Source organism: Oreochromis aureus, linkage group 20, assembly GCF_013358895.1.
Source record: "Oreochromis aureus strain Israel breed Guangdong linkage group 20, ZZ_aureus, whole genome shotgun sequence".
Taxonomy (NCBI): domain Eukaryota; kingdom Metazoa; phylum Chordata; class Actinopteri; order Cichliformes; family Cichlidae; genus Oreochromis; species Oreochromis aureus.
The window spans coordinates 3,089,722-3,115,378 of record NC_052961.1 but is presented as its reverse complement, the minus strand read 5'-3'; the positions used below and the strand labels follow the sequence as shown (position 1 = coordinate 3,115,378).

The 25,657-nt window shown below is 43.0% G+C and overlaps 2 protein-coding genes across 5 annotated transcripts; both read right to left on the bottom strand.

Moving 5' to 3' along the window:
* Positions 1-365: 365 nt before the first annotated feature.
* LOC116328411 (MRG/MORF4L binding protein) lies at positions 366-6,772 on the bottom strand. Of its 2 annotated transcripts, XM_031750194.2 has the most exons (6): positions 6,542-6,772; positions 3,286-3,407; positions 3,113-3,194; positions 2,929-3,003; positions 1,581-1,866; positions 366-1,483 (listed from the first exon to the last, which is right to left on the bottom strand). In XM_031750194.2, the coding sequence occupies exons 1-5, from the start codon at positions 6,681-6,683 to the stop codon at positions 1,625-1,627; spliced, it is 663 nt and encodes a 220-aa protein (XP_031606054.1). In that variant the 5' UTR covers positions 6,684-6,772; the 3' UTR covers positions 366-1,483; positions 1,581-1,624. The 2 variants fall into 2 exon arrangements, with proteins under 2 accessions (XP_031606054.1, XP_031606053.1); XM_031750193.2 differs by having other exon boundaries at positions 366-1,866.
* Positions 6,773-7,645: 873 nt separating this feature from the next.
* On the bottom strand, positions 7,646-24,594 carry hm13 (histocompatibility (minor) 13). 3 transcript variants are annotated; one of them, XM_031750199.2, is made up of 12 exons: positions 24,215-24,591; positions 20,601-20,636; positions 18,170-18,268; positions 17,997-18,079; positions 17,813-17,901; positions 15,833-15,918; positions 14,416-14,541; positions 14,187-14,244; positions 13,949-14,069; positions 13,725-13,827; positions 12,477-12,562; positions 7,646-10,693 (listed from the first exon to the last, which is right to left on the bottom strand). In XM_031750199.2, exons 1-12 carry the CDS (start codon positions 24,440-24,442, stop codon positions 10,630-10,632), a joined length of 1,179 nt encoding a protein of 392 aa, XP_031606059.1. In that variant the 5' UTR covers positions 24,443-24,591; the 3' UTR covers positions 7,646-10,629. The 3 variants fall into 3 exon arrangements, with proteins under 3 accessions (XP_031606059.1, XP_031606060.1, XP_031606062.1); XM_031750200.2 differs by lacking the exon at positions 20,601-20,636 and having other exon boundaries at positions 24,215-24,589; XM_031750202.2 differs by lacking the exons at positions 7,646-10,693; positions 20,601-20,636 and adding an exon at positions 10,800-11,402 and having other exon boundaries at positions 24,215-24,594.
* Between the last annotated feature and the right edge of the window lie 1,063 nt (positions 24,595-25,657).

The window sequence follows — 25,657 nt, the reverse complement described above, 5'->3', positions numbered from 1 at the left end:
TGATCAGCCAATCACACGAGCAGATGACACCACAAATCATCAGATTTTCACACTGGACTCCAAACACCTCTCGCTTTCAAAAAGGAAATAAAAATGTTACTTTTACCTGAAAAGAGGACTTTGGACCTTTGAAAATCCTACGCCGTCTCGTTCTCGAGTTATCACGTTCACAAACTCGGCGTCCACGCCGCCCAGCGAGGCGATGACATACCCCGTGAGCGTTTTACAGCTGAGGCGCAAAAATGACACGATTTAGAATATTTGTATTAATTACAGACTTTGTGGAGCTTTAATGTGAAGGCGAACAGTCTGGAAACTTCACATTAAAGGTCGAACGCTTTGTTTTAAACAAAACAAAGTTGGAGTTAAAAGAGGGGCAGAAGTTTTAATGTTTCCAACATTCAAGTCTTTACAAACATTTTTGCAGGAAAATGACGAATGACGGGAGACTCTGATACGCAGCCAGGTTCAGCTTTAATGACACAAACAGCTGTTTCACACATCAGCTCATCAGCAGTCATGAATGATCACACCCCAAAAATACTTAAAGGGAACATTTGATTTTCGTGGTCTCCAGACTTCAGCCCACAAAACACGCCGAGGCTAAACTAAATACACAGAAGACGCATTTTCAAATGACACAAATCAAACCGAAGCAAACAAAGATTAAAAAACATAACTGGAATCCCACTGAGCTGCTCGTGTCCTCGCACAGAAACAAAACTACAACATGCTGCGACGTCCAGTTCAGAGAGAAAAACACAATTATTGCAGTTTCAGATGATCAGAAACTAAAAACAGTCACTGCAGCAACATTCACCATGTGAGGACCAACACACAGCTCAGACATCCAACATGCTGACCTGCTGTCACATTAAACCACTGGTCTAAGCAGATGATCATCAGAATGACATAAAACAGATTCAATTATTTTTATTTTACAAGCTGTGAGAACATGGCCTGCACGCTGACGCAGGTGCAAGCTGGAATATTCACTTCTACTCTAGTTTCTACTGACGTGAAAAGAGCGTAAAGGTTGGAAAACCTTCTCACCCGGGCTCCTTCACTTCTCTGTACAACCGAGAAAGTTTAAATGAAAATGGAGGAAAACCGGAACGTTCTTCCACTTCCTGGTTCACTACAAGGTGAAACAGCTTTAAAAAGGTAAAAGAAAAGGCAGGAAACAACAACAGGACATTAACTGTAGCAGAGTTTACGATGATGTGCTCAATCCTCCTGGATGGCTTCTTTGTAGCCTGACAGGCAAAACTCGGGGCCAACTCCAACCTTCCCATTAAAAACAATAAGACAACACACTCCGCTCACGCTGCGGTCGGGTCAGCTGTCTGCACACTAAAAACACTCCAGAGGTGCTTCCAGATGTGTCGCTTCCTCCCACTGTAATCACACGATGAGATGAAGGCACAGGTGCCGGGTGACAGGTGGCAAGCAGCCAATCAGAGAGCAGCCACAGAGGGGGCGACTGTAAGAGGACAGAGAGCACTTAGACGACTTCACTCCAGGTTCACACGACACAAAGCTCGCAAGCTCAGCTTCTGCGACGGCAGCAGCTCCTTCACCTCCTCCTCTCCTCCGCGCTCCTCCGTCTCTGTCCATCCCCCGCTCAGGTGCGCCTCCTCTTGGCTCCTCCCGGACTCGCCGGGTTGGAAGACGACAGGAGCTTCTCAGCCGCTCGACTCCTCTTCCTCTTCTCTGCCTCCTTCCCTCCGCTACCGCTTCCTCCTCCTCCTCCCGTCGCCGCTGATGACGATCCTCCGTCACTTCCTCCCTTCTCCTTGTCTCGCTCTCTCTCCTTATCCCGACTGCTGCTTGTTCGCTCTGACATCTTCACAGAGGAGTTACTCCCTGAAGCGGAGAAACAGAGGAAACGATTATATTAAAACCTGCAGAAAACGCTGGTGTGGTCTGAACTCTCCAGACTGCACAGACTTCACCTCCTTGCTTATATTCTTCTAAGACTGGAGGGACTTTTTTCCCTCCTCATCTTTTCTGACTGTTTTTTTATTAGATTTACACTTGGCTGTGTTCAGGGCCTTCTACGGCCCTGAACTCATCCTCCAGGCCCGTATCTGCTCCTTTATCAAAGGAGGAAAAGAATGAGCGCTGCCAGAGCTACAACATGACCTCCAGCAGGACACTGGTGAGAATGTTTCTGACCAAACAATCAGAAACAGACATCATGAGGGTCGCCCGATGGCCAGACGTCCTCTAGTGGGCGCTGTGCTCTGACCAAAGTCTGACTTTACAAACTTCTGCAAGTGTCATCATCATCTGATGAGAGCAAGCAGAAGGAGCCGGAGGGTATTTCAAAGTGCTGCTTTGATTTTGAAATCAGAACATAACTTGACTTTGCAAAGTTGCTGTTTTAAAAAACTGTTATGTATGAAGAGGTCGAGATGAAGAGACGAGTGAAACAATATTTTATAGATGATGAACAGCGCTGCTCTAATAGGTGCACATTCGCCTCCTCTGCAGTCCTGCCCCGGCGGCGATGCCTCAGGGTGTGATGGAACGACTGGACTACTGAGTGGATCGACCAACTCTAGCAGCTCCCAGTTAAACCTCCAAGCCTTAAACATGGCTGACGCTCTGAGTCGGGTGTGACGACAATATATCACAGAGCACCCTGGAGTCAGTTTAACCCTTTGAGATTTCACATGCTATCAAAATGTATCAAAATGCTTCTTTAAGCAGACAAACTGCTTACAGGGAAACCACGAGGAGGGGAAAGGTCAGAAATATATGTTTGATTATATGAAGCTGTGTATTATTTGTTTAAACCCAGTGGGTCACATGCACATGTGTCTGAAAGCGAGCAGCTAACTCTGAATTTAAATGTAAAAGAACCGCTGAGGTGCCGGGATGCCCCAGCTGACTGCACCATAAATGCGAGACACAGTCTGGTACCTTCTTCATGTGTAGCTGGAGGTTCTCTCTCCATCCTGAACTCCTCTTTGGACTCCTCCTCTGAGCCCAGCTTCCCTACAAACACACAAATTAGAGTCCATTTACACAAAGAAATTACGTTAACCTTTCTGTCCTGTTGTAAACAATTTTAAAAAAGCTGAATTTCTGACGCCAGTTCCCTCACCTTCCTTCACCTCCTGGATGATGTCATCGGGCAGGGAGAAGCTCTTCTCGTTGTTTGGGAACGGCAGGATCTCCGACTCGTGCTGCATCACAGATAAATGACAGTTTCAGTGGTGATGACCGCGTTCAGCGCGGCATGTAACAAACACTCAGCATGCATGTGTGCGTCCTCACCAGTGCCTGCATGTCGTACATCGTTCCCAGGTGGTCCCAGATGACGGAGGAGGAGACCTGCCGTCCAATGTTCTGACTGAACTTGTCTCTGATGCAGATCATGTGGAAGTGACGGTTCACACCTGCAGACAGGGACACACAGCATGCACTGCATCATGGTCACTGTTTTTTCTCAGGAAACACGTTAGGGCGTCGGCCCTTTTGCCTTCCTGCAGTCTGACGGAGCCAACCACAGGCCAGCTAAGCCGGATCAGTAAATTTATTGGATGATAACTTATATTCATATTAGCTGTATTTTACAGAGGAACCCAAATCCTTTATAACCCTCCTCACTTAGAGGGACTTAGAACTTAGCCTCTTTACTTTATACAACTTTCTTCTTGTTTGTAGAGTTTTCTTTCTTGACAATATTGAGTCACTATGTTTACACATGAATCCAAAATTGTTTTTTTTTAATGACTTTTTTTGAAATTTTTTGCTCTTGCAAAACTGCAGGAGCAAAAAAATTAAATAAAATTGAAAAACTGAAAAATATGAAGTGAAACTGTAACTGTATTGGTACTTAAACAGCTCTTTTCCACATTTACTGAGCACTCAAAGCATATTCAACTGCATACTACATTCAACCATTCACACAGCGAGGGACCAGGCTGGACACACACAAGAAAAGCGGTGTAGTTTTCCAAACACCTGGACTTTATTTTACCTGAAACAGAATAGAATTCAATAGAATAGAATTCAACTTTATTGTCATTGCACATGTCACAAGTACAAGGCAACGAAATGCAGTTTGCATCCATCCAGAAAGTGCTTTAGTAATATTATAGATACAGTTAAGCCCATAATTATTCATACCCCTGACAAATTTTGACTTAAAGTTACTTTTATTCAACTAGCAAGTTATTTTTTGACTGGAAATGACACAGGCTTCTCCCAAAAGATAATAAGATGATGTACAAGACGCATCATTGTGGAAAAAAAAATATTTCTCAGCTTTTATTTACATTTGAGCAAAAAGTATCATGTCCAGAATTATTCATACCCTTCACAAACTGTCACAGTCTCTGGGAAAATCCAAAGTTCCATCCATTCCAAATAGTCAAAGCTGTTCTAAAGCATCCTAATTACCCTGATTAATTGGGAATAGCTGTTTTAATCAACTCAACAGGTGAAAACCAGCAGCTCTCTGCAGGTGGTCTGTGGACAGTCATGGCTAAGACAAAGGAACTCAGTGAGGACCTGCGGCTGCGCATTGTGGCTGCTCACAAGTGAGGAAAGGGCTACAAGGCCACATCCAAATGTTTTCAAGTTCCAGTGGCTACAGTGCAAAGTATTATTAAAAATACAAGATGTTCCGCACTGTGGAAAATCTCAGAGGACGTTGTCGGAAGCCAAAAGTGAAACCTGTGCTGGCCAGGAGAATAGTGAGAGAGGTGAAAAAGAATCCAAGGATCACCACCAAGGCCATTCTGGTGAATCTGGGCTCTGCTGGTGGCAATGTCTCAAGCCAGACAGTCCAACGGACACTGCTGGGTTCCACGGATGCAGACCAAGGAAAACGCCACTTCTCCAGATAAGGCACTAAAAAGCTCGTTTGACCTTTGCAAATGCTCATCTGGACAAAGAAGAAGATTTCTGGTCTTCAGTGTTATGGTCAGATGAAACAAAAATTGAATTATTTGGTCACAATGATGTTGCCTTCATTTGGCATAAAAAGGAGAAGCCTTCAACCCACAGAACACCATCCCCACTGTCAAACATGGTGGTGGGAACCTAATGCTTTGGGGTGTTTTTCAGCCAATGGACCAGGGAACCCAATCACAATAAACAGCACCATGAAAAAGAGCAATACATGAAGATTCTCAACAACAACATCAGGCAGTCTGCAGAAAAACTTGGCCTTGGGAACCCGTGGACATTTCAGCATGACAGTGACCCAAAACATACAGCAAAAGTGGTGAAGAAATGGTTAGCAGACAACAACATTAACATTTTGCAGTGGCCTAGCCAGAGTCCTGACTTGAATCCAATTGAGAATCTGTGGTGGGAGCTAAAGTTTAGGGTGATGGCGAGAAGACCCTCCAACCTGAAAGATTTGGAGCTCATTGCTAAAGATGAATGAGCAAAAATGCCTGTGGAGACATGCAAAAAGCTGGTCTGCAATTATAGGAAGCGTTTGATTGCTGTAATAGCCAATAAAGGCTTTTCTATTGATTATTGAGAAGGGTATGAATAATTCTGGACATGATACTTTTTGCTAAAATATAAATAAAACCTGAAAAATATTTTTTTCCACAATGATGCCTCTTGTACATCGTCTTATTATCTTTTGGGAGACACCTCTGTCATTTCTGGTCAAAAAAGAACTTGCTGGTTGAACAAAAGTAACTTTAAGTCAAAATTTGTCAGGGGTATGAATAATTATGGGCTTAACTGTATATTACAAAAATGGGTCCATTATAGGTATGAGGGTACAAAACACGGGTCTATTATGGGTATGTTACAATTTACACGGTATGAAGGTATGTTATGCATAAATAAATAAATGCAAAATGGATAAATGCAAAAACAATATCAGAAAATTTAAAAGCAACAGTGGTGGGCCCTTAAAAGAAGTCAAGTAAACTGAGTTGGACTGTAACACCAGTAAGAGTCCAAAGTAACATAAGGATAAAGACCTGCTCCAACAAAGAGGAGCTCAAATACTGACGAGATCAACACTAACACACTACCTCATTAAAGGGAACAAAGGCAGCAGTTGGTTAAATCTGATTGTGGTGTTGATGAGCATTGTTAGGTTGGCTCAAAGGTATCAGTGTGAATGAGTTAGCCTTCCTTAATACTGGCCATGGGTTGGATGCAGTGAAGTAAACAAACAAAGAGCAGTAAACCTCAGAGTCCGCACAGCTCAGCTGATCTCACGATTTTTATTTAACTTATCTCGAAGTCAGCGTGTAATTCCCTCTGTGGGTTCTCTGTCCTGCCAAACACAATTAACAATCGTTTTTCTCCTTAGAATCAGTTTCACTCTTGACCTGCTAACTTGCGCGTCTCACCTGCAAGGAGAAATCTCTGGTTTTTAGCCTTTTAAATAAACATCCCCCATTAAACACCTGTTATTGCAATAAACTGAATTTAACGGGTTCCTTGTATTTACATATTGATTCAGAGGCTCCTGAAAGCAGTCTAAGTTAAACTGGTTTAACCAGAGGAGACGCTCCAGCTAGCAGCATGCTAACGTTAGCTCTGGTCTTACCGACAGGTTTATGTCCGATCATCGCGTGGAACAGGCACACCTCCACCTCGTGGCTCCACACCACCGAGTCCTCCCCGGGAGCCAACCCCGAGTCCGGCGGCTTCTCGTCGGTCTGGTTCAGCGTCACATCAGCTTCTCCCATTATTAAGGCAAAATCTAAAACTGACCAGAAGCAAACGACCGTGCTCGGTTTGCATCGGCAACCGGAAACGTAGTAAGACTTCCGGGTATCGGATTTCAAAATAAAACGAGTGGAAAAAACGAGCCAGAGTGGAAAAAAGTTTTAAAACCGATTTTTGAGGTAAATTCATTTATTTGTTTTTTTTTTTTAACAAATTCCAATAATAATCCTACATGTACAGTTTCAGTAACCATCGAAGTTAAAGTTAAATTATAAACGGTCCGTTAAAACGTAAAGATCGCTCTAGAATTTTCTCTTTCAAGTGGCATGTGTTTGGCACAGAGACACCTCAGAAAAGTGAAGTTTGTTCCCCAAATCTAGTAAATAATTCAATAAAACTAAGTAATTAAAAATGTCTAGGGGCCTAAGAGACCTTAAAACTTTACTGCTTTCGTTTGAGGAAGTCACAAAGAAAGTGACTGGACTTCTTTAAGTTTCTTTCCAAGCCAAGAGAACTTACACAGACACTTTACTGTTTTAGTTTTACTTGAAAACAGCATCAGAGATAGGATTTTTGGTATTTTTTGGCATCAACATTCAAATTTATGTTAAACATTTTTATTTTCCATGATATTTCCATATTTTTAAAGCCTGAAAGACAAATTTAAAACCAATTCATCAGTGAGTTTACCATTGTTAGACATCAGATTTAAATCAAATTACAAGCCTCAAATATATTGCCTTCCCAAATTAGGAGTTCCTCAGGGATCTATTGTAGCTCCTCCAAGGTTCTCAAAACAAGATAATGTAGTTTAGAAAAACTATGTATAAATCCGCAAACAAATTATCTTTGTTGTGATAATACAAAAATGCACTTTTTCAGGTCCTATTTTGCCATGTAAATAAATTATTAAGCACCAAATCTCTAACGGTGACCATACAAGCAGTGGATGAGGAGTCATAGAAGCAGCCGGACTCAAAGGTTATGCTTCTCTATACGGTGATCAAAACACCAAAAGTTTTATTGCAAATAAAATGGATACAGTTGGCGCCGTAAAACGGCCGCCACCACAAATACAACCAGAGAGGAAGAAAAAAAAACAATTTCAGGTACATTATATTTAAAATTAAGTGGCTACTGAACTTCACTGAGCTGAATAAGAGCATTTTGATTTTACATTGATACAAAAACTGTGCATCTCTTAGTAAAGCATCCATAACAATCAATAACATTGAGAGTATTAACGTGAGGCTGAATATGTCCAGTTAGGCAGGGGTTTTTCCAAGCATCCAAAAACTTTGTAATCATCTGCAACTGCAGATGATTTTAGGACCCTTTTTGCATTTATGTTTAAACTTTTACTTTGAAACTCTGAATTACATTAAATTGCAGTTGTACTTGCATTAGGTTAAGCTTACTGGCTTATCCCGTGGAAACAGTTGTAGGATGTGTTATGTTGGCGTTATGGGAAATGCAGTTTCAAGCAGCAGATTTTGGAAATCAACCTGTAACACAGGCCAACAGTCACGATGTCTCCAATTCTGCTGAATTGTTTTTGGCTATTTTTCTTAGTTTGAGTTTGATCATAGTTTGAGGATGCTTTTGTAAAACGCCCTGTGACACTTTGCCTCCCGGGCTCATTCTCACAGCTTATCAAAGGAAGAAGCCACGGAGCTCCTCCCCTTGCACCTTTTCACCAATAAGGTGTGAGAATGATGCCTTTTGTGGGGCAGTGAAGGCGGTTCAGTCTGCCTCCTCCCTTTACTCCTCTCCTCTCACAGGCCAGAACTTTAAGACTGAAAACCAAGAATACAGTTTTTATTTATCCAGACAGGTAAACGTTCACCTGTGCAGCTGATTAAATACCAGACACACTCCAACTGAAAGAGACGGAAAGGAGCGAAATTGAGGGAAAATATTTAGTTTCTAACTACAGCTGTTTTTGCCACCATTTATCTATAATGAGTGGCTGCACTGCAGTATTCACACCTGGAGCTATAACTGCTCTAAATATTCTCACTGAACTAAAGAACCAAAGTCGGAGTTCAAGTCTCCCCCTCGTTTTCCACAAAGAAATCCAAACTGTGCTTTTGGTTTCTAAACATTTTCCACAAAAACCACATTGGCATTTTTCTCTCACCACAAAAACTGTATCCGTGTATCTGTTACACGTCTGTGCAATAAAGCTCCAGAACCTTCATAAGAGACTGTAAATAGAAGATGGACAGCCAATGTGGCATCAGTGAGGGCAGGTCTGACGTGCTCACTGGCCAGAGACGTGTCAGTCAACCCCGCTGTATCACATTTAAACTAAGCTAGTGACCGACGTCGTAGACCAATGACTGCTAAAGTGTGGGCTGGGACCCCCTGGTGGGCTGCAGTAATAACAGCAACTCAGTTTTACTCAAGTATGCAAGTTACATATTTATATAAATTTATATCCATTCATCCTCTTCTGCTTATTGTCAGGTTCACGGGCAGGTTGGAGTCTATCTCAGCTACCATTGGGCGAGAGGTGGTGGTTGGCTTGTTATGTTATTACTTGGAGCTAAATTTGCTGCTCTTGTATTCAGTTTTGTGACCCAGTGGCAGCTGGGTCACACATTGGCCTCAATGCTTTATAGCAAACATCCTGTGTTATGTTTTTTTTAATAAAATTGAAAAAAAACAAACAAAACAAACAAAACAAAATTAATACTTTCTCTTGAATTTCAGAGGGAAGCTTTTAAGACTGGATGAGCCTCCGGGGACTTTGTCGCAGCTCTCTTGACTTTGGGAACGGCCATAAACTATTCAGGAAGATATTTCTGAGGCCTGTAATCCAACACGTTATACAACTGGAACTCTCTCATCTTTCATAGACATGTCTATGATATTAACTCTCATCTGTGCACCAATTCACCTCCAATTTTCTAATTCCAAAACAAACCAACTACTTAATCCTCGTCAGCAACAGGAACCATATTTTAGGTTGATGAACATTTAGAACTTAAAAACCTATAATACTCACTGTTTTTACTTCCTTTCTTAGCCTCAGCTGTATGGCCCTACGACCTACAGCTGCAGGGTTTAACTTGAAGCCACGTTAGCACCACAGGCCTGATTGGAAAGCATATTTATTCTCTGGCAAACAGCCGGGACAGACAGGGAGAACTCACACGTACAGTCAGCATGGAGACAAGTGGATGTAAACACAATACAGCTTTAACAAATGACAACATAACTGTATACATAAAAAACTGAAACTGTTAGCTGGGGTTTCCCCCTTAAAATTCTGGCCTATTATAAGAAACAAATACAGATAAAACCAGTAGAAGATGCTGATGAGACAGAGCAGAAGGCAGTGTGAGCAGCGCCTGGTGAGCGGAGACACCCGGAAACAAAGAACCACATCTGGAGAGTTCCCACGACTCCAGACTTTTGTACAAGATCAGACTCTGGGGATGATCCTCACAATCATCAGCGGTTCTTTGTTTGAGGGTTTCAGAAAAAAAGTAACAAACAAGAAAGAAAATGGCAGCAGCGCTCGTTTTTCCGTCCGACTCGTCCACGTTCGAGGCCGTTTAAAGACTAAAACAAGCGCTCCCCGTTTCCCTGCCTATCTGAGCGGCGAGCTGCAAACACATGATGAGATCCGATTGGACAGGTGATCCCCGACACGCCACTTTGTGGTCCTGTGTGAGAGGATTCGTGGTAGGCACCGGGTCCGAAACGACTTTTAATAATTACAAACATCATCGTTGGCAGCGCGACGGCAGTCGTAACCACGGGTAACAGTCGGCGGCCGCTCCCGTGGTTATCAGAGACAAACGCGTTGGCAACATGAGCCCCGTTTCCCCGGGCTGACAAACAGCAAGCTGGAGAGACTGGAGGGGGCGGGGCTTCAGTGAAATGTGGTGGCAGCAGGCTGATGATGAAAAGTATTTGAAGGAGGAGGGAGGGCAGGGGGTGGGGGCGACATGGATATTATTGGTCCTTCTTCTCTGATTCTGTCGCTTCCTCTTTAGTCTCCTCAGATGACTCCTCATACCTGAAGAAGAAAAAAAGGACGATGTTAGTGTGTTTCACCGAATATGAGTCCAATGCTGCAGTTCCTCTAATGGCCACTGGAGGCTGGCTCCAAGAGCGAGTCAGTCTCCACAGGCACAAACACGTTTACGGCCGATTGTTTGGATTCTAGCCAATTTCCACCTTAAAACAACTGAAAGGTGAGCGATCGCTTTTTTAATAAATCACCCATTTGGATTTTATCGAGGCCTAAAGTTACGGGTGTAGCTGCTTTGCAGTGTTTGTGAAGATCGGTGGAACAAACAGTATCATCATATTTTATTGCTCGGTTAATTAGCAGCTACCTGTGTCTGTGCAGCTTTATCAGTGCTAATCAAGCCAACAACACCCCACCTTGGGTCACTTTTGGAGCAGGTGAATTTCTCCTCCTTCATGACTTTATTAATGCTATAAAGGTGAATCTCATGCAGCGATGGTTTCATGTAAGCAGATTAATGGGCTCATTAATGGGCTTTTTACCTGCCCAGGTGAGACAGAGAAGGGGGACAGTAAAGATAGAGGGGAGGGGCTTCTACATCGAGGTGGGTTGTAATCTGCGGTGGCGCGGGGAAGAGCCTGTTGCCACAGAGACGGCATCCATGGAGCTAGCCAGGCTTGCGGGAGAGCCGCTGACGGTTGGAAAGGAAGTGAGTCTGGGAGAGGCGGGAAGAACTTCCTCTGATGACTCATAGCTAACCACGGGGAGGACACGGGGAGCAGAGGAAGAAAATGGAGACACAGAGGAGATAAAAAAAAAATAAAGAGAAAGAAAAAGGAGATGATAAAAGCAGTGAGAAAGAAAGGAGGCAAAGACAGAATGTGGTAAATCATCTTAAACTCTAAAGTTACTATAGAGCTCTACTGCTGTGACAAGCGAGGAGGACGGAGGATGAAGACCGACCGGAAAGGTGGGATGAAAACAGAAGATGGGAGCGAAGAACGAGAGGTGGGGAGAAAAATATAAGAGAAAGTACAAAACAGACGTGGGTGCAGGGAGTGAAATGATGAGGTCGATGAGCAGGACGAGAGCTTCGGTCTGATGACAGAAGCACCTGAACATACAAAGGAGCCGTCACAGACTCTGCATTTAACATGGAAACTGCTGCTCAGAGAACCTCGATGGTTCCTGCAGCGCAGACCGAACTCCAGAGAGAGAGATCCTTTAAAAACTGAGCAGCTGCTCCCGTTTGTAAAACACTGTCATTAAATCAGGCCCCGAGGTTTCAGTCTCTCCTCCTGCACTGGATGAACATGTGTACAGTGTCTGTGCTGTAGTCAAGGTCCAAATCTTATTTATTCTTAAATGAAACAAAAAACGTGGTTTAACAGACGTGCATTTTCATGCATTTAATAACAGAAATGTTTCAGTGTCATTTTTCAATAGATCACATTTTTAAATTTAAATTATACCCGACAGCAGCGGTTAGACTCTTCGGGGCAGTATTTGTTTGTCTGAATAAAAAAGAAAAAAAAAGAAACAAAGAAATCTGTCCAATCACAGAGCTTCATTCTGGAATAAGCAACCAATAAGGTTTCAGTCCACCAGACATGAGATTCTGAACCTTTAATCCACTAAACACAGAATCCTCATGAGTCTAATTTCAGTAATCACAAATAAATCTCTCAGTTCGTTAATTTTAGTGCTCACAGGAAAAGAAATGCAAACGCATGTTCAGAAACATGTTTTCCTGCTAAAACAAGCTCGGCCCTGCTGCCTCATTGTGTGAATGATCACAGGAGGACGTGTGGTCGCCGTGGTTACTCACCTGAACATCTCCGTGAGCTCTCCTTTGAACAGCGCTATGATGACGGGGAAGCCGACGCAGGCGGGCACCAGGTACAGCAGGGCGGGCTGGACACAGACGCCAGAGTTTAAACAATCAAACCAGCATTTAACAGCTTTTTAATGTCCTCAATCATTAAAACTGAGACAGGAAACATCATCCATTTCAGGCCTGATCAGTGCAACAACCCCAGCAGCACAGCATTTACTGGTTTCTTCTCCTTGTTTGGATGTTGGTCCGTAAATAAATAAATAAACTGCACAACAACAAACAGCCGTGAGCGACGAGTAAATCCTTAAAATTTTATTGGCTGCGGTTTCTTAAACACACCCTGTGCAAATTTAAATTCAGGTAAATTTAATACCTACAGCAGATTTTCCAGAAAATTCTAACTTCAGACTTTTCAGGAAGACTTAATAAGCTGCTCACAAATTAGACTTCATATTTGTCCCAGTTTGTTAATAAAGCCAACGTTTAGTCCACCTCCAGGAAACAGACTCCACATTAAAGCAAAGGAAGGACGCTGAAGTTAAACTTCCTGACAAGTGAAATCACTGAGAGAGTCACTGCAGCAATGCAGCCATTTCATCAACCTCATGTTCTTGGCAACTAATTATCAGCTGTTTAAATAAGAGAAAAAAGAGAGCAGATTAGCTGACTGTAACTCTGGTCGGTATGACAGGATATGGGGTTTTCATCCGCTTCACATGGGGGAGCTTCAGGGTCCCAGAGGTGGTTTAAACTGGAAATTAGGAGCTTTACTGTGCTGATGATAAAAGGAATAATGGAGGAACACAAAGGTCCCAACCCTTAAATCGGAGCCTCTCTCAGATTGTCTGGAAATCTACCCGACAACATTCAGCCTGGCTCAAGAGCAGTTCTGGACATTCAGTAGATTAAAGTCTGTATTCTACTTAAATTAGACTGAAAGGAACAACAGCAAACATTCCTGAATGCAGGAAAAACTCTGGGATACACAATCAATCGAATTTGAATCCCGATCATGATTTAGACAAAACTATCAAACGATGCAGCGTTTGCTAACGTGATTCGTCCAACATCAACTCAAACGCCTGAAACCGCGAGCTTTTAACAAGTTTATGAGGAGTCCTCAAAATGAGCCGATGTGATTGGCTGCAAAAAGGCTGTTTTAAGAAGAGACTGGCCAACTACTGCAGTTTAATTACAAAAACAAAGTTGAGAAGAATGACTGTGCTTTCAGCCTCGTACCTGTGCATGTTTGAAGGTGTGCATGACGAAGATGGTGAGGCCCAGTCCGAAGATGTAGGCCAGGAAGCTGGAGTAGAAATACGTCCTGCTGTTTTTATTCAAGCTGCAGACAGAAGACAGTTTTACATGAAAGTGAATACAGAACATTCATCTTATTTAAATCTCACAAATGAGAGAAAACAAAGGAAACAAGGCAGCTGAGAGGAGAGAGGACCGAGTGTTACCTGACATCGAAGCGCAGCAGCAGAGCGATGAAGATACCCGGGATGACAATGTCTCCCAGTCCCAGCATGGCAAAGTTACTGGCCTCCAGACCTTTCTCCAACAAGTCCTGTGGAAACACCACTGGAGTGGAGCAAAGACGGGTGGGGGAGATCATAGCAGGACAGGAGATCAGCTGGGTGAAGTCGATGAAGAGCAGGAGCTAAAACTGACTCACACGGTCATACACAGCACACTTACATTTGATTGGTGCTTCAAATGACTTGGCAACAGTCACCATGACATTGGTCCCAAACACCTGGAGACACACAGAATAAGGATGATGTACAGCTGTGTTCATGCTGGATCATTGTTGGAACATCTGGATTGTGTCAAACTGCTGAAACTGAACATCTGGACATGACAAAGCTGAGCTCGAACCTTCTGGAAAGTTTCCGTACGACTACCTGAGCTGGACACGTGAACTCACCCAGAAGACGTCGTAGATGAACAGCCCCCCCAGCAGGATACAGCCGGTGCTGACGTTGTTCAGGTGGAGCAGCTCCACTCCGTTCAGGGCAAACGCCAACCCAAACAGGTTATTGGCTATCCAGTGCTGTGATGTCACAATACACACACACACACGTGAGCACAAAATCACACATGATCTGATCGGCTGAGACGAACACATTTACATAAATAATCATTTTGCTTTTGAATCCTTTATACAGATGTTAACCAGAGGTTCTTTAGTCTGAGCTAAATAAACAACGAGTTTGGATTCATTTTTGCCAGACAGGTTTTATCCTGATTATTGTTTAAATAATAATTAGAAGCCAAAATATAAGTGAATATAAATGAGTTATTTTCTTGAAATTTCGACTTATTAACTCGAAATTTCGAGTTAGCTCTGCCAATCAGTAATCTACCTGAACGAGGTCACTTTCTTGTTACTCGGAAGCATATGGCGCAAAGTAACACGCACTCAAAACCGGATTGCAACAAATTAGCGCTTTCGCGAGTACGTTTGCTGATAGTAACGTCATGTGATTCAGCTAATAACACAAGGATTTCATCATTTTTAAAGCCAAGCTGAAAATACTCAGCAGTCTGTGCATTCATGACTGGACGTAAGACCAGTAGCTTAGCTGTAGCATTTGTACCTGAGGGCTTCAGCTTCCGGGTAACAAGGAAATGATGTCATTCATGTAGATTACTGATTGGCAGCGCTAACTCGAAATTTCGAGTTATTAACTCAAAATTTTGAGAAAAGTAACTCGAAATTTCGAGTTATGGATCCTCTTTTTTTTCTTTAGCGGCGGAAACGGGCTTCCATATGAAGCCGATCAGCAGGCTTCGATCACATTACAGATTTCACCAGACTGAAGTGCTTCAGCTCTATGTGAGCGTCACAGCGTGGAACATTATTTCTAATGAAAAGAATTACAGCTTACATTTTATGACATCTGTTGTAAAAACAGGAAAACACATTTTAAAATCTGTCGATTTTCTTCGCTTCACACCAGACGTCTCAGAGAAATCACAAAATGAATCAAACATAAGCACTAAAAACTATTTCATCAGTAAATAACTGTAATTTGGCATCTTGATGAAAAAACAATAACATGCTTCACTGTTTTTACTGCTTTTATGTAAAAGAGTCAACTGAAAAATTCAAGAACAACAAAAACAGTAAGCTTTTAACATAATGAACATTAAATATCACTTTCATTATAAACTTGAACATATTTGTGGATTAACCATTACAGAAACATCAGCACTGTAATTTAGGGCTTCATAAATAACTCATTACCCCACAGGCCTAAGCTCAGTCCTGTCGGAGCTCACAGCTATGCTCAGCTCTGTGTGCAGTTTAATTAAAGCAGAGCTGCACGTGTCACTTTTACCTTTTTGAGCAGGTACCAGACTCCCACCACGCTGCTGATGAGCAGACACACCAGGTTCTTAGTGTCAAACTCATAATTGACTATTTCTGTAGAGACATGGAGAGATGGAGGTCAGATATGAATGTGAAAGACGTCAGGAGACCTCAATCAGGTTCAAAAGGCCGTTCAATTAATGACATTTATACAGAGATGCTTACAGCTCTGACAGATTCAACCTAATAAACTTTAACTGAGTCTTCACAGAAACCGTTTGTCGCTTCATCAGTAAAACGTTTCAACGAGAAGATTTACTCCAAAACTTAACTCGTACTTTCTTTACAGTTGGTTCTGCAGATGAGCAGCAACATTATAGTCTTTACAAAGACAAACAACATTCACTGTTCTAAGGTTTTATACGTCCAGACATAATAAACAGAACATGTGGCCCAGGGCTCGTTCTTTACTGCTTCAAAGGGACCTCAGAGGGTGAGTGGCAGCCAGGCGCTGATATTTAAATGCACTTCATTAAGTGATCATCAGCAACTGTGAGCATGTCTATAAAGAGTTCTGGCAGTTTATTGGAGGAAGAACATGACCAGTGCTCTTACACAAGCAATTATTGCTGCCTATCAATCCGGGAATGAATATCAGGCCATTTCAAAATAACTTAAAGTCCATTATTCTAAAATTAAAAAATACTGACGGCCGCTAGTGCCGTCTGTCAGCCTCCTCCTAGATCAGGGGTGGGGAACTCCAGGCTTCGAGGGCCGGTGTCCTGCAGATGTGTCCCTGATCCAACACAGCTGATTTAAATGGCTAAACGACCTCCTCAACATGTCTTGGAGTTCTCCAGAGGCCTGGTAACGAACTAATCATGTGATTCAGGTGTGTTGACGCGCAGTGATCTCTAAAACTTGCAGGACACCGGCTCTCCAGGCCTGGAGTTCAACACCCCCGTCCTAGATTCATCTATGGTATCATTTTGAAAACTACATGACAGCTTTCAGATTTTATTGTGTTCACAAGATTTTCAGACCTGACCTTGAGATCACTGAGAGTGTAACTCATTCGATTAGTAGATGCACCTATGGTATGGATCTGATAATACTATGTTGCCTCGTTCTCGAGTTATCGCATTCACAAACTCGGTTTGCCACCTCAGCCCATCCACCTGTAAAAATACCCCATTGGCCTTTTACAGCCGAGGGTAACAATTATTCATTTGAAAACTTTCAGCCGTCAGTCTTTATAGGAGGAGACGTCCCAACAAACTCCTCCCAAAGCTCCAACCATCCAGAGAAACTAAAAACATCCCAAGAGCTCCGTGTCAGACTCTACAGGCCCCAGTTAGCATCTTAGAGGCTAAAGTTCATGACAGCACAGTTAGGGTTGGAGCAGAAAGCCTCTGCTCTCTAAAAAGAACATGGCAGCAGAGCTTAGGTTAGCGAAACTTCATCTGAAGGAACGATGAAATAATCCACAGCAGCACAAACAAGTGTCAGCACAGCAGCGCTTTGGGCATCGAGTCGACTGTGAAGTCCTCTTTATACCAAAGTATTCTGGGGTCAAACGTGAGGCCGTCTGTCTCACAGATAATGCTTGAGCTAACATTTGGTCCCGAGGAGGATGCAAGCACAGCAGCAAACCTCCAACAGAATAAGAAAAGAATCACCGTGCAGCAGTGACCCAGTCACAGTCCAGACCTGAACCTGAATGAAACGCTGCGGCACGACTTCAGAGCTGCGCATTCATTCCCACAAACCTCAACCTGAAGCAACATTTTAAAGAAGAGTGGACTAAAATCCCTTCACAATGATACACAGAAAACAATTCACTTCCTCTGGTATCTTTTCCATTAAATCAGAACAATAACCTGTGCAGATGTTTTCCTTTTTGTCTGAAACTAAAAAAATTGCCTGGTTGAGCCCACATTTGCTCCTTTGAGGAATGATCTTTAGAGTGTTTGTTCTCGTTGTTGGTGGGACGGGCAGCAGGTCTCACCTTCTTTGGACTCTCCAGAGCCCTGAGTGAAGAGCAGCTGGTACTGTTTGTTTGGGAAAGAAGCTGGGAAGATTCTGGACATCAGAGGACTGAGAGACAGAGCCAAGAACAGAGTAGAGTCACCTCCAACATCAGTTAAACCAAAGCAATTTACTCACACACACATTCACGTTCTCTGACGTACCTCATAGTGTGAGACAGAGCCAGGACGCCCAGGACGAAGAAGTAGACCGACAGCAGCAGGTTGATGTACTCTTGAGAGAATACCTGCGTAGCACACGTCCAGCATCAGAAACAAGCCTCCTCTGATGAAATGCACCGTTGCAGCTCTACCCGAGGTAAGAGACACCGACTTACCTTGAAGAAGAGGTAGAGCCCAAATAGAGTGCAGCTGGCGATGATGGGAAACCTCGCTGCGTCCCGACTGGTGATGGTCTCGGGCATGTCGGCTGCATTCTGGGAGAAGCGGAGCGGAGACAGAAATGAGCAGGTAAGGCGAAGGTTCAAAAGAAGACAGGGATGTGCACACCAATCCAAACGCCAGATGAGACCACACCAAGCTAAACCTTCCCACCACAAATTTAACCTGAAAGAAACTGAACTAGTCTCCAGACAGAAACCAGTGAAGTTTTAAATTAAGATCATCAATTTTAAATTAGGATTATATGGACCACAGATTATGTGTTGTAATGTAACTGTTGCTGTCAACATTTAACGCCTAAACTAACCTAAATACCAGGATCAACCCTGAAGCACCTGTGAGGCTGTGTGCCAACACTGCAATAAGCAGTTGCTTCACTCTGCAACCACAAACTAATCTGAGGCGCCGTCTGCTGCTCGTGAAATGAGGCAACACAGGCACCACAAACCTGCCTGCACAGCTGTCATGCTGGGGGTCAAATACTCAGTTTTGCTTGGAGAGCCTGAAGTAACTGCAGCTGTAATCAGAGCTGATGCAATCTCTAAATACTAGAATAATGTGCTGCGGTGCTTCCTCCTCTGTGGAGCATCGCTGAAGAAAGAAAGGAGAAAACTGTCCAACAAGTGCTCACCCGGACTGATGGCAGGCACACGGGCACAAATCAGGTAAATATTACATATCAGTGTGTTTTTCACTTCATGCCACAACCTGATGAGTTTAACCTTCAGTGACAGCCTGAGTTAGACCCACAGACGAACACTGAACACTATGCTTCTGTAATAAAATCTGATTCTTATCGAGGCGTTGCTTGTGTGGATATTCACCGTTTAGCAACCAAAGCTTCTCAAAGCTGGGAGTTTCTGGTGGTATAAAAGGCTGTGGAGGATACAGCCATCACACCAGCGTGGGTTTGAGCGCTGCAATAATTACACAATGGCAGAAATTTGTTTAGTGTTTCCACAGACATGCCTGAGGGCACCTCCACATCTCTACCGAGGCCTGTCCTCCCGATCAGACCGTCCTTCCACACTCGGATCGGACCTGCTGCTGCTACCAAAACTGACAGAAAAGAAGTGCCTACTGAAGACTGACAGAAGCCCTGAGAGAGAAGCCTGAGAGTCACCTCCATCTATATTCTCCTCCATCTACTCCCCCGAGACAGAAACTGGGACAGAGGAGGATGTAGAGGGATAAGGAGAGGAATCCTACACAAACCAGTGCTTTATAATCCAAAGCTAAAGTCTGCAGTAAATGTAGTATTAATATTACTAACATTTTCTAAATGCTAACATTCTGCGTTTCCTGAAACTAAAAATGTTTTTAAAGCAGCATCAGCTTCTATAGAAACCAGTAAATCTGCAGGTGACTGAGCTACATGTACCACAAACACACAGCTGTTAGCAAACAGGCTGAAGCAGTCCAGAGGCTGAAGTGACACCATGTTAGTGCGAGTTAGATGCTACTATGGTCTACATCAGGACGGAGTTAGTCGCAGGAACCCAACATGACGCATCATCAGGGAGTTTTTTGCACAGTTAATATTCTAAAAATAAACCTCAGTACTGTTTACACAGAGTATAAATAGTATGTTTTATGTACCAGTGTTTGGGGTCCACTGAGCCCACTCATTTTTTATTCTCTTAGATTTCACATTTTACTTGTGAGCAACGGCACATTTAAATCTTACAAATATAGTTATTTGGCTTATATCGTGATATATATCGTTATCACCTGAAATGAAAAAAAACATATCGTGATATGAAAAAATCTTATATCGCCCAGCTCTACTTAGACGATTTCCTGGGAAATCCCAGTAGCAGAATCTTTTAACCTGTTTCATGTAAAAAAACGTGTTTATACTTTTGGCACTGCGTTTTGTGCGTCTCCTCATTTTGTCAAACTCCTACAGAGCGTGTGAGCAGCTCGCATTACTCATTAAGACACAGTAAAGTTGAATATATGAGGCAGGAATAAACTGGGATTATCAGCCACGTGCCACAGCAGATGCCCTGAACTCTTTTTTTTAACTTATCAATTACCTTAAACAAGTGCAAACAAACAGAAAAAAAAATCTGAATCTGATTGGTTCTTGACCCTCTTCTTCTCCATTTAACTGTAGCTATTTGCAGGTATTGCTTTTATTTCAGCGCTGAATTAAAAGATGCCTTCTACGTCACATGTTCGGTTTTTTCGGACAGCACACACACTGAAACAAGCGTTAGCTGATGAGCTGATATAATAACATGAACAGTTTGTCGTTTCGGCTCCACTAAACACCTCCCCGTGTTCATGCAGTCCCTGCTGTGTCATGGCGGGAAACCAACAGTGTCTGGGTGTATTTGTGCACACAGCGACTGTCATACTCACTCTGAACCCAGAATCGTAATCATTTTCTCCGAGCTCCTACAGATAGACAGACAAACAGAATGGGTGGACAGACAGATGTGCACACAGACAGACAGGGAGAGAGAGGGATCAGATCGGCAATCAGGAGCAGGGCTGGAAGCAGGGCCCAAAATTAAAACAAGCAAACAGGTGTCCAGTGCAGGAAACAGATCATCATTGCTGGAATTAGACAGGGCAACAGCTTCAATGAATAAAAGCTTCGATGTATCTGAACTCATATTTATATTATAGGATGGCTGAAGAGGAGAAACAGCGAGAAAGAGGAAGAGCGGAGGAAGAGAGAGGAAGGATGCCATGCATGCCGATTTTAAACTGAACATCACCTGAGGCTCAGACACAGACTTTCAGTCAGATTTACCAACGCCAGCACAAAACCCTGTTTTGCTGTTTGAAACAAAAAACACATCTTTGCTACAGAGGTACGACTCGGTCCTGTAGCTCTTCGCCGAGTCGTCACCCAGAGGGTTTACAGTCAGGCCCCAGGTATTTCTCATCTCCACTGTTGCTATTCTAATGTCACAGGGCGGAGCGTGCAATGCTGAGGAGAAGGAAACACTCTGAGAGGAGCCACAACAAGAGCCATACAAGTCACAGATGTATTAAAATAAGCAAAGTTACTTCATACAGTGAGCAGAGCGGTGTGTGGAGGTTTTTACTCAAACTTCTGCAAAGAGTTCAGAGATTATCAAGAAAGCCTCCATTTGTAAGTGCGCACACAGAGCTCTGCAACGTCACAAATCCCTTTCATGTGTTTTGCAATAGTTTTAAAGGCTCCATCCCATAACATGGTGAAATATTTGAATTACTTTTGTACTTCAGTTTTCTAGTATCATTTAATACCAAATACAGTAAGTTTAATAAAAAACAAATTTGAATGAAGTCAACACAGTCAGGCTGATTTTCATACTTTGTTTTTTCCATTTCCAACTAAATGTGAACAAAGACCCAGTTTGTAGATTTAAACTATTTTGTGAACAACCATAAAATATTAAAATTCTCAGAATTACTGAAAATTGTCCCAATGAGTTGATTAATAATTACAAATTACAATCAAAACAAAGCCTTTAATGTTAAAAAACAAACAAACCAAAACAATATTTCAAACAATTTTCCATCTTCCTCGCCACAACAGTGGGACAAAACCGAGCAGCTGGAGAGTTCGCAGACTGACAATTTCACAGTACGACAAAATCTCACAGCAGTACGTATAAATGTACAGTTGAGGTCACAAATGACCCACTCGAAAATTAATCCACAACTAAAAATAGTCCCTGGAAAGACTGCCTGCCATTTTCAACAGCGACTAACCAGCTGACGTTTTAATGCTTATTTTGTTCTTTAAATTTCCAAACTGAACATAAAATTTAAACATTCAGTTTTGTAATTTCATGTAAAGTAAAACGTCATGAGAAAGATTTTCAAATTAATCCTTTCAACTTAGTAAAATACATTTATCATTACAAACTTATAAACATATATTTGACACTCTTATACTTGCCTTGTAAATCAGCTGCGTCCTTCCATAAAATCATTTTCATTTTGTGATCTCAAACCATCTCATTTCCACCAAGTACAGTCCTGTTTTGTAAAACACTTGCCTCAGGCCACAGAGCTGATTCTCTCCTCCCTCGCGAGATAACAATCCCTTCCTGTTTTTGCAAATGTGTTAAGCAGCCGCTGATATTAAAGAGACAAAAGGAACATCTGTGGTTATGATTTCACCCTAATTACTGCCGTTTACGTCTCATTTCAATTAATTTCGCAATTCATCCTGTGTGACACGTCTGCCTCGGTTTGTGGATGCCCAACATGCGAGTGACAGGATCTGCTGCGACTCAGTGAAATAAAACAGAGTCTACACATCAGTGAAGACAAACTTAAAAACCCAAAGAAACGTGAGTGACAGAAAATGACAAACATGAGAGAGAGCAGCGCAGAGCGTTCAGTCTGAAGTAATTTCTGAGATACAGGTGAAGCTTTCTGGCATTACAATAAGTCAGCAGCACATGTCAAATCTAAACTCATCAAAAGTGGTTTTAGTCTTGTGTTGTAATCATAATGTGACAAGAATCCATCTAGTTTCTGTTTTGTCTTTAGCTGATTAAAACATCTTGAGGGGAACTAAATATTTCTCTATGCTCGAAAACTCAACATCTAAAGTTCGTCTCTTCTGTCTCATTGTCATGTGTACATCTGAAAATTAAATACCTAAAGTAGCCAAAAACATTGGCCGGGTGTGCCACTGGAAAGCACTGATGCACTCTGCCTTCTGTTGTTCAGCATCCAAGTACTCCTAGACCTTTAAAGAATCCCCACAAGAGTGTCATTAAAACGTTTTTCTGGAAATTCATAAACAGGTGTGTCCCAGAGGACACTGAAATGAACGACAGCTCCTACATGCAGTCAAAGTTTAATCTAGTCACAAAGTTTCTGAATTTGTCTGATCTCTCGAATCTTCTCATGGTTACAGATCAGGTTCTGGGTCAGCCACACAGATATCACCCACTCTGAGAATTCAGTCCAGACATTACTGTTTCATGCCCCAACTTTTCCCTCCTAAATCCAAACTTTGTGCATCGGGGGAATCATGGGGAATTTTCCCTGTTTCACCTGATCCTAAACCCGCTGCCACAGGACTTGTAGTTTTGACATGACAGTGCACCCATAAAGGCAGAGCACCGATAGAGCTCTCTCTCTCTGCTGGTGATACCTGAAACAGCAGCCGCTTTCATTTCACAGCTGTTATTAGCAGCTTCCGTTTATGTAGATTAATGTGATTTTCTGCCAGCTGTGTTGCGTCCTCAGAGTCACTCATAAAAACCTCCATCACCTCCACGCTGCTGTTCAGAGGATGTGGGAGGTTTTTTCTACTTTAAACTAACTGCGCATGTCTGCAAAAACCCCAAAACGAGAACAAACAGAAACAGTACACGTCTCTCTCTCCATCACCTGGTGATGCGTTCACGACCACGAGGCTAGCTTGGCGTTTTCTGACAGTCGGTTTAACCTCGTATTCATGTCACGACTCCGTTCAGCACAGTCTGTTTTCGGCTCACTGTACAACTTTTACTACAACTTTAAGTTACTACTCCCCTCCCGGATGTTGCGGTCCCTGTTACTCAGCCAGGTAAAAGTCCGTTAGGAGAAATGTAAATAAACATCTGGGCACACATCCTTTCCATCACAAGCCAAACAAGCACAAGTACACACAAGTTTGAAAAAAAAAAAAAAAGAGTTTAAACAAACACACACCAGAGGACCCGACACCCACCACGCAGCGTTATGAGTGCAACAAGTGCAGATAACTACTTTAAAAGCCTAATTAGCATCTGGAAATAACCGGTAAAATCAAACAGCTGGATCTTTAAACCTTCACTCGGAGTCTGGACGCGTATTTCCCAACTTTATCGATAAATTCAGCACGTCATTCTTCAATTAACTCGACCCCCTCTTTTGTATTTGCTTTGGAAAAATATTATTTTTAGCGTCCTGGTGAGCCGCTAGTTAGCCAGCCGTTAGCTGGAGCAGCTAGCCGCTGAAGGCTAACCTAAACGCCGGGGTCCACTGACAGTTACCTTGGATTTTGAGCAAGTGACGGACCGCAGGGCTCCGAAGAAGATGGGCAGGAGCGCCATGAAGACCAGGCTGCCGTACGCCAGAGCCGTGCCCTCCGGGGTGGCCACGAATTTGGCCGTGGCGTTGAGCGCCTCGGTCCCGTTGGAGTCCGTGGCGTTCAGGGCGTCCAGGACGGCCGATGCGGCGGCCTCCGGAGCAGAGGCCGGGACTTGTTCAGCCTCAGACATTGTTCTTCACACAGAGAGAGGCTTCGGGGTCTGTTGAGGCTGTGGCGTTAACTGACAGGCGGATAGAAGTGGAAGCTGAAGCGGGGAGTCTGTCATTCATCTACCGCTGTGCTGCTGGAGTCCTGATAAGGCCACGTTTCCTAAAGCAGTGAGCGCAGAGCAGACAGGAAGAGGAGGGCTCACCCCGCTGCGGTTTCCGGGGACACTGACAAGCCGAGCACGGCAAAAGAGGAGGTACCACAGCAGCAAAAAAGCAGGTAGTCACCATCTCTTTGTTTCTGCTTTCAAAACTATCAGACTGACATATTATATATGTATACATAGATAATATATGCGTATTCTGAGAAGCCACTAAATATAAACAGCAAAAAAAACGTAAATGAATGCATTGCACACAAATAGCAGGCTATCTATATTAATGCAACTGAATTGTAAAACAAACAAAAAAAAAACAACAACAAGCCCCAAAAAAGTTTTTAAAGAGCGCGAGCCATGGGATAATTAATTTTTTTTACAGTAATAATGATATCTTGTAAATTAAAATTTGTGATGCATGAAGTGTGTTGTGCTTGCAGTATGAAGACACGCACAAGCACCAGATGCTTATTTTTATTCTTCCCTCATTCACAAAGAGTCGCCGCAAGGAAATGATCAGTGGATCGATTCAAATATCAGCAGTAACCTTAACAGCGCTGGGATCGATCACTTAAGTCCACTAAGTTGCTCCTGTATCAGAGGGGAGACAGGTCTGTGCAAACACCGCTCCTCTCCTGCAGGAACACTTTGCTCCGCCACCTCATTCCTCCTGTGCTGTTTAGTAGTTCCACAGTCACGTGACTCAGTGGGCCATGGTTGAGAAGGGGCGGAGCAAAGTGTGTCAGCATGAGAGGAGCGGTGTATACATGCTTCCTTTCTGATGATCACGAGCAAAGTATTGAACTTACAGCAGAGAAGCAAAGTCCAGCATTGATCCAATACCAATATCAACGCTGATATTGATACTATCAGTGTTTGGATCGATCCTCCCAGCCCAAAGCACTGATCTATGCAGGCTGCAGTCAGGAAAAGGTGAAGTGTGGTGGAAAGGTATTATGCCATGACACTCACTAATCTCATTGATGCTCATGAGATTAGTGAGTTTTATAAAAAATAAAATGTCTCCATAATCTCAATCAACAGATTAGTTTTGTGATTAAGTGAATTTCAGACTGACAT

Bases quoted from the DNA above. Each gene is read 5' to 3' on its own strand.
- LOC116328411 (XM_031750193.2), bottom strand. From the start codon at position 6,683: ATGGGAGAAGCTGATGTGACGCTGAACCAGACCGACGAGAAGCCGCCG. The intron at 3,195-3,285 runs GTGAGGACGCAC...TCTGTGATGCAG, and splicing joins TGTACGACATGCAGGCACTG to CACGAGTCGGAGATCCTGCC. The intron at 1,867-2,928 runs GTACCAGACTGT...TCTCCGCTTCAG, and splicing joins TCCAGCTACACATGAAGAAG to GGAGTAACTCCTCTGTGAAG.
- hm13 (XM_031750202.2), bottom strand. From the start codon at position 24,442: ATGTCTGAGGCTGAACAAGTCCCGGCCTCTGCTCCGGAGGCCGCCGCA. The intron at 15,919-17,812 runs GTGAGACCTGCT...ATGTCTCTACAG, and splicing joins CTCTGGAGAGTCCAAAGAAG to AAATAGTCAATTATGAGTTT. The intron at 11,403-12,476 runs GTGAGTAACCAC...CCCCGTGGTTAG, and splicing joins GAGCTCACGGAGATGTTCAG to CTATGAGTCATCAGAGGAAG.